Raw genomic sequence first — 12,104 nt, 5'->3', positions numbered from 1 at the left:
CACAAGGAAGAATCAGGGTTGGACTCCAAGGGTGGTACTTAATGGATTGCTCTCCCATCCCCCAGAATTTGGGGGAAGGAGGTCATGTTGGGGAAACACTCTTTCGTGTTTCTCATTATCCAGCTAACTGGGTTTCGGGGGGGGGGGGGTTGTGAGGACCATCGGAGGTTGTGAAGCCTGCATTGGGGGCTCTCAAAAGTTGAGCAGGGCTACTTTCCTTCCAGACCTAGATTGGGGTGCAAAACTTGCAACCCCAAAGCCTTAACTGTGGAAGACCAGGAGCGGTCACCCTTCACTCTCACCCTATCTGGCCCAGTGGTGACAGGTGACAGATTCAAGGAGCCGCGTCCAACCCCTGGGATGCCGTCACCCCATTGGATCTAACACAGGGGTGGAGGACTCGTGGCCCTTCAGGTGTTGCTGGATTACAACGCCGTAATCCTTCGCCATGGGCCATGCTGTCTGGTGTTGATGCAGGTTAGGATTCAAGCACATCTGGAGGTCCACAGGTTCTCCGTCCCTGATCTAGTGGGAGGGAGGGAGAGGAGGGGAGGCAGCTGTACCTCCTCACCAGCACCGGATCACCTCAAAGAGGAGGCAGGGAGGGAATGGCTGATAACAAAGAGGGCAGAAGGAGAAGCTCTCCCAGTCCAGGAATGATGGGCCCTCAATGGGTTGTAGGCCTCAGCAAGCATCTGGTGATGCTATTTCCCTGGTCCTCACGCCCCAGTCTTTGCCTTATTTCCTTCCATTCCTATTGCACTCAAGTCCGATGCGAGCAGCCCTTCCTCTAAGTATCCAAATGAATCCAACCCCATTGGAGGATGTGACATGTCCCAGTTTATAGCTTCATTCAGATAACTAGCCTCCCTCCTTGTCCCATGAACATCTGTTGACTAACATCCATTTCCTTCTCTTGTCTCCATTCACTCTCCCTTCCTCCGCCTCTTGGTCGCCCTCCCTGGTTGCTCTCGTTTCTTCGCCTCCCGCCCTACCCTGTGTCTCTCCCCCTTCCACCCCATCTCTCCTCGGTCATCTCGTCTGTCGTGCACCTGCTGCGATGTCTGACAAATGGCTGTGTTGATTGGGGCTGCTTCCGATATTTTTCTGCCCGAATTGCTTGCAGAAGAGAAAGGCGCGGTCACCGGGGCAATGCCTAGCAGTATGTAGCTTGCTTGATCTAAATCGTGTACCCTCTAAAGTTGCTTAAGGGATGGTGACCCTGGTCATGGTTAATTCTTCCTTTGAGCTGCCTCGTCTCGGACATCTGTGAAGTTCTGCCCTATGCGGCAGGGTCTTGCTATTTACTGCTTTACTCTGTACAGCACCATGTACACTGATGGTGCTATATAAATAAATAAATAAATAATAATAATAATAATAATAATAATAATAATAATAATAATACGGCGTTGCTGTGATTCGCAGGGCGCAATCCTAATTGACACTCCATGGCAATGGTGCCATCAGGCCAGGACTTTGGGGCAGAGGCCTGGGACCCCACTCAACAGGGGGTGGGAACTGGCACTTTAACAAAGAGAGGAAAGTATGGTTGCCAAAGGGGGCCCAGTGATGCTCTCTTGCCCAAAGGCTGAAAGACACACGTGGAGCTGCTGGCCCTGCCCATGACCATCTAAAGATGGGTGGTGGCCTCTAAGACCATCAGGACCAGAGTCTAAAATGACCTAACTGCACTACTGCGTTCCCCAAATGTTGGACTACAACCAGCATGATCCCCAGGCATTGTTTGGAGATTATGGGACTTGTAGTCCAACATCATCTGGAGGGCCCAAGGTTGGGGAAGAGTGGCCTAGTGGTTCCTGCTCCTCTCCTTCGATTATTGCCTTCCCCAAGTGATGGGCATTTCAGGGCAGCCTCCCTTGGAAGAAGAGAAGCCTGGAGACTTATTTTGCCTCTGTAACGATCCATGTATTTTCCAGTGTAGAGGTTCAACTCCAGGATGCCTTTAGCAAAGGGCCCCTAGCAGCCCCCAAACTTACATCCAAGGGTTCTCCCTCTTAGCTGGTGGCAGCCGCAGACCACACTGGGCCTCAAAATGCCCCAGAGCGATGCTGCAGCAGGGTCATTATGGGAAATCGAAATAGTGGCTCCCAGGCCCAGGTGGTTTTTCACAAGGGGGGGGGCCTGCCAGAACCCCTGAGACCGCCGAAGGATGCCGCGGGCTGTCATGGCTTAGTTGCGCGGATATTGCAAGGGTGCAGCACCTGGCGCACAGGTGGTGCTGCTCCCAAATAATGTCCATTCATGGAGGCGCAGAGCGGTAAAGCAGCAGTTTCTGAACCCAGCTCGTCTGACACGGAGCTCCCGGAGGTCTGCCCCCTTCCCTGTCCAGCCGATGGCGACCAATCAGGGGTCACCATTGGCTGTGACATGCCTCCTCAGCCCCCCCCCCAAAAGTCAGGGTAAGTGCCCGACTTCTTTTAAGCGGCGTTTTGGGGGCTTGCCCCGGGACGGCTTCGAGATGGCGGCTGTGTCATCAACCCGTCATCAAGATGCCCCCCTGGTGTAAGAGGCATGCTGTCCGTAGTACTGGAGGAGGCAGGATAGACCCATCAAGATGTGTAGCCATTGACTGCCTCATTCCCCACGGAATGGTCTAATTCCCTCTGAAAGCCATCGAGTTCGGTGGCCGCCCTCGCGCCTCGTGGCAGCAAATTCCGTAGACTTACTGATGTGCCACGTCCCCCTCCTGTTGCCTTTCCGGGACGGGGAGAGGACTCAACCACCTCTCTCCCTCTGCCCCCTTTTCCACCCCCCCTTTCCTCACCCTGCCTTTATCCGCAGCCCATCCCGGACTCCAGCCCCATGAAACGCTCCATCTCCACACTGAACCCGCAGCGTCCCCATGCCACGCACCTCTACGAACATCCCCGGCCGGCTGAGCACACCCACCACCACCACCATCGCTGCCACCGGCGGAAAGAAAAGAAGCAGAAGTCCATCGACAAGCCATCCAACCACCTGGCCGACGGAGATCCTGATGGTGAGGACGGAACTGGAGGTGTTTCCCCCACCCCCAGGGGCGGGTCTTCTCCTTGGGGCTGGTAGAACGTGATGCCCAGAGAGTCCCAATGCTATGCTCCACCCCACCCCAATTGTAATTAGACCGATTATGCAAACAAGAAGTATAATACATATGCAAGTAATCATAGGCGTGCACTCAGGGAAATTTATGAGCCTCGTGTGGCGCAGAGCGGTAAAGCAGCAGTTTCTGCAGCGGAAACTCTCCCCACGGCCTGAGTTCGATCCCAGCGGAAGCTGGCTTCAGGCAGCCGGCTCGGGTCGACTCAGCCTTCCATCCTCCCGAGGTCGGTAAAATGAGTACCCAGTTAGCTGGGGGAAAGGGAATAACAGCCGGGGAAGGCAACGGCAAACTGTAAAATGCCCTTGGGCATCACTTTGGGCAGATTAGGAAATCCGCAAGAGAACTCATACCGGCTTCCCTTACAACAGGGGTGAGCAACACGCCTCAAGCATGGCTCCTGCCACCATGCCACCAAATTGCGGTAGCAGCAATCAGCAGCTTGCCATAGAAGTTCAGTGGCAAACTGTAACGGAGGCTTAGAAGGGACAAATGCAGCTTGAAAACAAGTTAAATGTGTCCCTTTTCAGCTTCCGTTGTGGTTTGCCAGAAAATTTCAATAGCAACCCTGCCCCTCATTTTGTCCACTATGCCATGATGCTAGCAGGAGTGGCGGGTGGCGGTTGGCCTCCCCATGGGGCGAGAAAATTCAGATTCTGCACAAAGAATAAATGATGTGCATCATCAACAAGCTGGAGCGTGTTCAGAGGAGGGCAACCAGGATGATCAGGGGTCTGGAAACAAAGCCCTATGAAGAGAGATTGAAAGAATTGGGCATGTTTAGCCTGGAGAGGAGAAGATTGAGGGGAGACAGGATAGCACTCTTCAAGTCCTTGAAAGGTTGTCACACAGAGGAGGGCCAGGATCTCTTCTCGATCCTCCCAGAGTGCAGGACACGGAATAACGGGCTCAAGTTATAGGAAGCCAGATTCCGGCTGGACACCAGGAAAAACTTCCTGACTGTTAGAGCAGTACGACAATGGAACCAGTTACCTAGGGAGGTGGTGGGTTCTCCCACGCTAGAGGCCTTCAAGAGGCAGCTGTACAGTCATCTGTCAGGGTAGATTCCTGCATTGAACGGGGGGGTGGACTCCATGGCCTTCTAGGCCCCTTCCAACTCTACTATTCTATGATTCTATGATCATGACAGGGTAGCCTTAAGTGATGGATCGGGCCCTAAAACTCCCTGCCTCTTGTCATATATTTCTGAGAGCTGGTGGGTGAAGGAGCTTTGACCTCAGCTGCTGTCAGATGGGCTTCTGCCACGTCCACTGACAGCGGCTTCCCTCGTGGGTTTTCTTTTCGGTCCGGCATGCAGGCGAGGCCAGCTCCAAGGTCCGAAAGCAGGAGCGAGGCCGGTCCCAGGAACGGAAGCTCCACTCTTCTTCCTCGTCTGAAAAGCAGCGCTTTTACTCCTGCGACCGCTACGGAAGCCGAGACCCCTCTCAGCCCAAGTCGTCCGAGCGTAGTAGGCCCACCTCCCCCAGCGGAGGGCTGGAGTACGGGATGCAGAAACAGGTGAGAACCCTCGAGCGGAGGGGACCTTTCCGGAAAGGGAAGACGGGCTTGGGACCAGCCTTCCCCCACCTGGGGCCCTCCAGATGCCATTGGACTTGACCTCCATCTGTCCCAGTCAGCATGCCGGTGGTCAGGGATTATGGGAATCGTAGTCCAAAATGTCTGGAGGTCACCAGGAGCGGATCTACACAGAGTCGTGAAGGCGCTTGCGTGCGCCTGCAGGGCGCCCCGAAACTCTCCGACCCGGGTGGCTCTTCCGCCGGCAGCAGGAAGCCGGCGGGGAGGTGGGCGGCAGCGGCGGCAAGGACGCGCTGAGGCCGGAAACTTTTTGCCCTGTCCCCGCGAGGGGCGATGCGGGGCCGCCGCCGCTGCCTCCTCCTCCGTCTCTTCTGTGGGCAGAAGCTACACAAGGAGTTTCGGGGCGCCCTGCAGGCGCACACAAGCGCCTTCACGACACCTTCACGACGCTGTGTAGATCCGCTCCAGGTTGGGGCGAGTTTGATGCCAGCCTAGAGGGACGAACACTATTACGGGTGAAGGACTACGACAATCCAAGTGAACGAAACGTCAGGATGGTGATGGAGGTGAGAGATGGCAAGGCAAAGAGAATCTGTCTGTGGCAGGGAACGGCAGCAGACAGGAGCTTTTAGCTGCTCCATCCAAAGAAGCAGGTTTTGCCCAGACCGGACTCGTGTCAGGTGCTATTGCGGAATAAGGACAGCCAGGCAAGACCTGTGCATATTCCGGTCCATGTCAATTTGCCCTTTGATTAGTCGTAAGTCCGGTCAGTTCTGTTCCAGCATTTGCTTTGGGTTGTTTTCGGTTTTAATCCTCACCCCAAAAATCTATCTAAATATACATTTAAATATGTATTTTTGAATGTATTTCCTCCCCACACACACACACAAAATATGCATACACATATTTTACCCTTAGAAAAAACACCCCACATTTGGTATTTCTTCTTAAAGCTGTGAACTGTGTTGCCAAATTCAGAGAAGTCCGCCAACGGTCATCTGATCTGTGGGGTGTGTTCGTGGTGCCACGTTGGTGCCACGTTCCCTCCAAACCCTGCTTTCGCTCCTGCGGTGTTGCACCAGTTAATCCCCACGCCAAGGAGCAAGTGCAGGATTTATGGCTGTCATCCGCCCCTGTCCCTTCCTGAGACAAGAAAAGACACTAAAAAAGACGTAGAGCGAGGAGGAGGAGGAGGCAGCTCAGGGGAATAAAATATTTTATTTTCCTAAATTCTTCTCCCCACGGCAAGGCAGCATAGGGCGTTCCGGCAGCTATTCCGCTCACCGGCCAACCCCCTGCCTAGGTGGAGACCGACCAGCCGGGTCGCCATCCACTGGAACACCCCTGAGCAGCAACGGAGCCAAGACAGACCGGCGAAAGAGTCGGGCTGCCCTCGGTCTGACTGGAGAATTTGGGGGCAAGTCCCTGTCTTTTCAGCTGTGCATCTTTGGCTCTTTGCCACAGGGTGGCTCTGAATCGGCGGCTCCGTCATCTAACCGACGCCGCGCAGCTTCGGAGCCACCCTGGGGCAAAGACGACGTCAAGACAGACCCCTGCACATCAGTCTGGAAGGTGCAGACTGCACCAAACGACAAGCATCCTCTTGCTCAGAGGAGCAAAGATCTCCTTGTCTCTCCCAAGTACCGGCCGTGCCGTTGATAAGAAACCGAGAATTGTGGGAAGGAAAACAACCTTGGCCTCCTAGCCTGGTCTCTCATACCATCACCATCGCCCCCTGTCATTTCACTAGGGCGAGTGAGGCTAGCCCTGGCATTTGGACTCGTGCGTGTCGAGCCAGACCTCAGCCGGGCCTTGAATTTGGTCCTGAAGTAGGAATTGAACCGGTCAGAGAAGCCGGAAAAGCTGGTGCAAAGAAGGCCCTGGCATCTGCAATTGTCACGAGCGCTTCTCCTGGTCTAACCAAGTGTCTTGGGGTTGGGGGCATGGAGCGGGTTGTCTGAATGTCCTAGCCGCCGTCTCCGCTAGAACTGTCTGCTGTCCTGCACTGCGGCACGAACGCGCTGGATGTTTTCACGTGGAAACCCCCCCCCCCTTGTGCCTTTGGGTCTGTACCTCGTTCCAGACGGTTCCTTAGCGACCTCTCCTTCCTTGGCTGTGCGCGTCTAAACTCTCTCTTTCCTTTCTCTTTCATCTCGCGACATGCCCCCCCCCGCCCCCGCCCCCTTCATGTCCCTTTGTCGGTCTGTTCTTTGCTTTGCCCACACGCCTGCCTGCCCTGCCCATGTGTGCCTCTGTGTTTGTCTGGTGTTCCCACGCCCCTCTTTTTGGCTTGTTCTGTTTTGTTTTGTTCATTCGCTTTGTTCCACTTTTCATGTAGGGCAGTGGTTCAGTTAACGGGAGCTCCTCGCTGTTGACTTCTAGCGCTAGCACTCCGTGCCGCGGCCGGAGGCAGCTGCCGCAGACGCCGCTGACCCCGCGCCCCAGCATCACGTACAAGACCGCCAACTCCTCGCCCGTGCACTTCTCCGGCTACCCGACCGGCCTGCCCACCTTCTCCCCGGGACGCCTGAGCCGGGGTCTCTCTGAGCACAACGCTTTGCTGCATGGCGACTCCCAGGGCCCCTCGCAGACCCTGGTGGCACGGATTGGATCGGACCCTTACCTGGGCCATCGGGAAGACAGCGACAGTCCGTACCACGCTGTACCTGAGGACACGCTCACGTTTGAGGAGGCCGTGGCCACCAATTCAGGAAGGTCCTCCCGGACGTCTTACGTCTCCTCTCTGACTTCCCAGTCACACCAAATCCGCAGGGTCCCCAACGGCTACCACTACAGTTTGGGCCTGAGTTCTGGGCCTGGGACCAGCACCAGAGCACGTAGCTATTACCATGAACGCAATGAAGACAGTTGGTGCTAGCAGGAAAGAGCCCGGGTTCTTGCACACTGGAAATTGATGAGTTTTATCATCCAGGAAGCGCCACGCTTGTGCGTCTACGTGCACGCTCAGCCCCATGGCATCAGGGCTGGAGTGGGGGGGGGGGGGGAAAGAGGCGGCGAGAAGTGCCTCCCTGCGGAACGCCCCAAACCAAGAAGACCTGCCCTGTGTGCACGCACAATGCCATCGGAGACACCTCCCTCTCTTTTTTTGTTGCAACCTCTCTCTCCTTTTGCACTAGAGAGCTCTTGATCAATACAGAACGGCCGTTCTTTGGAAGGGCAGGATGGGGTGGGTGGGGAGATTACTCCTGTTCTGCTGCTTACTGCCTTGTTGAGGCCGGCATCACACACACACACACACACACACACACACACACACACACACACACACAGACTCCCAGGCGACAAAACTGCGACATAAGCAAAGGATCTGGGGCGAAACCCCAAACTTGGGCCCGTTGATCTTTCTAACGTTGGAAGCCCTGCACACTTTGGGATGATCAGGTGGCTCCTGTGTACAAAAACGAGACTGGATTTTTTTTCCTGTCCACACTTCTTAAGAGGGATTTTTGCCCCGGGGAGATCTTGCACTCGCTATTTGGTGAAAAACAACGGAGCCAGTAACAAAAGCTTCCAGCCAACAAAAGCACCATGTTGCCATCCGTGACTCCTTTGATCCACGTGTTTTGTTTCTACATTTGGGGGCCCTTCACATGGGCATTTTTGGGACGTCCCCAGAGGAAAGCTGTTTTTTGGGGGGGGGAAAGGGACAGCTTCCAGGCTGCCGGTCGCGCCGCTAACTGCGTGCTGAAGTTTTCTCCGTTCGGATTCAAGATGGCCCCATCACCATTTCATCTTGTTTACAAATCTGAGCTCGTGAGAAGGAAAAGGGGGAAAAATGGAGGGGGGAAGGGGGTGAGGGGCAGGCGAAGAAAATGCGTCTTTGGTTTTATATCGAGCTGTTAGATAAACTTGAACTTTTCATTGTGTGCATTTTTTTTTTTTGTAAATTGTACAGTAAAAGAAGAAAAAAAACAAAAATTCCACGAGTCCTCCACTGTAGAGAACTAATCCAGTTGTCATTCCAGCCCCGCCATTTTTCTTACTGAAGGCGTCAGTACTTCACTCTTCTAAGTGCCTAACTTTGGGAATCTCTCGTGGTGATGATGCAATCGCTTGTTCCCGACATACCAGGAGGAGGCGAGGCGTGGGGGGTGGGGAGGCTCACCCCCCACCCCCCAGGGGAGTTCAGAAGGGCTCTAAGCTTCATCCAGAGTTGATCCTTCCATTTTGTCAGATCAAAGTATTCCTGTTGTTGTTGTTGTTGTTTTAAAAAACAAACATCTTGTCGGGGTGGGGAGGGCAGGAGGGCATGGTAATGTTGGAGAGGTCCTGGTCAAGCATGCACCCAGTGATGAGGTGGACGGTTGTGCAGAAGACAAGATCCTTCTGCTCTTCATCTCTAAGACTTAACTTGGTTATGGAAGCTTGGACGCCTGTCACGGTATGTTGTTCACGTCAAGGGCAGTTGGGGGGCCTTAGCTAGACCTAAATTCTGTCAGGGATGCTTTAGGGTGGATTCCCGCATTGAGCAGGGGGTTGGACTCGATGGCCTTGTAGGCCCCTTCCAACTCTGCTGTTCTATGATTCTATGACTGTTAGAGCAGTACGACAATGGAACCAGTTACCTAGAGAGGTTGTGGGTTCTCCCACACTAGAGGCCTTCAAGAGGCAGCTGGACAACCATCTGTCAGGGATGCTTTAGGGTGGATTCCTGCATTGAGCAGGGGGTTGGACTCGATGGCCTTGTAGGCCCCTTCCAACTCTGCTGTTCTATGATTCTATGACTGTTAGAGCAGTACGACAATGGAACCAGTTACCTAGAGAGGTTGTGGGTTCTCCCACACTAGAGGCCTTCAAGAGGCAGCTGGACAACCATCTGTCAGGGATGCTTTAGGGTGGATTCCTGCATTGAGCAGGGGGTTGGACTCGATGGCCTTGTAGGCCCCTTCCAACTCTGCTATTCTACGATTCTATGATTATCCCAGGCAAATGGAGGGGTCGTCCCTGCCTGCCCCTGGGATCTCCTGTGTGTCATTTGGATGCACAGGGATGATCCCCGGGACAATCCTGGGATATAGGCCTGGTCTAGCCATGGCCGGAGAGAGAGGTGTGTTTATTGCCTGGTTTGGGGGAGTTGACAGAGAAAAGAGGGAACCTAATTATGACTCTCAGGGATGAGATTTCATGGGTGTGTGTGTGTGTTCTATTTGTGTGTGTGTGTGTGCTTGCGTGCTGCCTATTTGTTTTGTGGGTGCGTGTGCACATTTGTGACAAGCCTGGGGGAGACATTGCTAAGGCACAAAACTGCTGCTTCAACTCACGCTTAACTCATGCAAGGCAGGTGCAACACTGCTGGCTGCAGGCGCACGCCGGAGTGGGTGACATATATCGCGTCTTGAGAGTCAATAGAGGGGGGAGAGGCCGGGACAGAAAAATAATTCGTAGGAAAGGGAAGCAGGGTGGAGAAGTGACTGGTTGGGAGCCAGATTGTGGTAGGTGTAGACCTAAGGAAACAAACAATGTGATGTGTGAAGAACATTGCAAGGTTGCAGTGTGGTGTCTGAAATGGCTCTGAGGGAAGGGGCAGAGCCTGGCTCATGGCCTGGAGTAGTACGACAATGGAATCAGTGACCTAGGGAGGTTGTGGGCTCTCCCACGCTAGAGGCCTTCAAGAGGCAGCTGGACAACCATCTGTCAGGGATGCTTTAGGGTGGATTCCTGCATTGAGCAGGGGGTTGGACTCGATGGCTTTGTAGGCCCCTTCCAACTCTACTATTCTATGATTCTATGATTCTATGAGTTTCCCCAATGCCTGGGGAAGAGGGAGAAAATACTCTCAGGTCCAAACTAGGACCTAATCTATACCAAGCAGAATATTATTATTATTATTATTATTATTATTATTATTATTATTATTATTATTAATAATAATAATAATAATCTGATTGGATCGAGGCAGGGAACAACAACAATTATTATTATTATTATTATTATTATTATTATTATTATTTATTTATTTATTTATATAGCACTATCAATGTACATGGTGCTGTACAGATTACACAGTAAATAGCAAGACCCTGCCGCAATGCACAAAATGCTGATTAAAAACATGGCATACACTGTTTAAAAACATCCTAAAAGCATACTAAAAATACCCTAAAATTCCACTGGATAGGCCTGCCGGAAGAGATCAGTCTTGATAGCTTTCTTGAATGCTAATAGACTGTTAAGTTGCCGAGTCTCCTCCAGCAGGCCGTTCCACAGTCTGGGAGCAGCAGAAGAGAAGGTCCTCTGGGTAAGGACTATGAAAGCAGTATGAAAGTTAGGGTGACCCTATGGAAAGGAGGACAGGGCTCCTGTATCTTTAACAGTTGCGTAGAAAAGGGAATTTCAGCAGGTGTCATTTGTGTGCATGCAGCACCTGGTGAAATTCCCTCTTCATCACTTCATCTGGTCACTCCACAAAAGAGAGCAGGGTTCCTGCAGCTTTAACTGTTGTGATGAAGAGGGAATTGCACCAGGTTCTCCATATATACAAATGACACCTGCTGAAATTCCCTTTTCTACACAGCTGTTAAAGATACAGGAGCCCTGTCCTCCTTTCCATAGGGTCACCCTAATGAAAGTTGTATATAAAAGGCAGGAGCCACACCAAGCAGGATATTGCACTATGAAAGTGGAATATGGTATGTGTCAGTGGCAGGGTGACCATATGGAAAAGAGGACAGGACTCCTATATCTTTAACAGTTGAATAGAGAAGAGAATTTCAGCAGGTGTCCTTCGCAACCATGCAGCACTAGGTGAAATTCCATCTTCCTCACAACAGCTAAAGCTGCAGGAGCCCTGCCCTCTTTTGTGCCTGGTCACGCTACAAAAGAGGACAGGGCTCCTGCAGCTTTAGCTGTTGTGATGAAGAGGGAATTTCACCAGGTGCTGCATGCATACAAACGACACATACTGAAATCCCCTTTTCTATGAAACTGTTGAAGATACTGGAACCCTGTCCTCCTTTCCATATAGCCACCCTAGTCAATGGGCCCCAACAGTTGTCAGTGCACTTCAATGCCGCTATAAAGCAGTCGTGTGGCTCCTGCCTTTTATGTACCGCTTTCATAGTGCAATATCCTGCTTGGTGTAGATTAAGTGTAGATGTTAATGTTGAAGATGCCTTGCATTTAGCATGCAGGCTTGGCTTTCTTTTGATGCAATTTAAATGTTTAAGCTGGAGGGGGAAGGGACATTATCAGGATCGTAGCAGGTAGGGGAGGAATCGAACCCGTCTCCGACAGTGCAAATCCCAGCTTCAGAGGAGCGATTTTCCGCAGGACCACACCCAAAGGGGTTGGAGACTTGCCTACTGCAACCCTAATGATCATTAGCCCGCTCCTCCTACTTGCAGTTTTTAATATAAAAACAACCATTGACATTAAACGCAAAGTCGCCTTCAATGTCACATCGATTTTGGCCATCCATCTGGCAGCTAAAAACTGCATGTTCCGT

The 12,104-nt window shown here is 52.5% G+C and overlaps 1 protein-coding gene across 1 annotated transcript in view; it reads left to right on the top strand.

The window, feature by feature from the left end:
- The window catches only part of CACNA1B (calcium voltage-gated channel subunit alpha1 B), a 292,665-nt gene extending 285,036 nt beyond the window's left edge, over window positions 1–7,629 (top strand). Inside the window, exons 46-48 of the mRNA XM_063144790.1 lie at window positions 2,806–3,004; window positions 4,422–4,621; window positions 6,978–7,629. Coding sequence (XP_063000860.1) covers window positions 2,806–3,004; window positions 4,422–4,621; window positions 6,978–7,517 — 939 coding nt within the window. The 3' untranslated portion in view covers window positions 7,518–7,629. The remainder of the gene's footprint in view (window positions 1–2,805; window positions 3,005–4,421; window positions 4,622–6,977) is intronic.
- Window positions 7,630–12,104: the final 4,475 nt, after the last annotated feature.

The sequence above is a fragment of the Elgaria multicarinata genome, chromosome 19 (genome assembly GCF_023053635.1).
Source record: "Elgaria multicarinata webbii isolate HBS135686 ecotype San Diego chromosome 19, rElgMul1.1.pri, whole genome shotgun sequence".
Classification (NCBI taxonomy): domain Eukaryota; kingdom Metazoa; phylum Chordata; class Lepidosauria; order Squamata; family Anguidae; genus Elgaria; species Elgaria multicarinata.
This window is presented reverse-complemented; position numbering and strand designations above follow the sequence as displayed.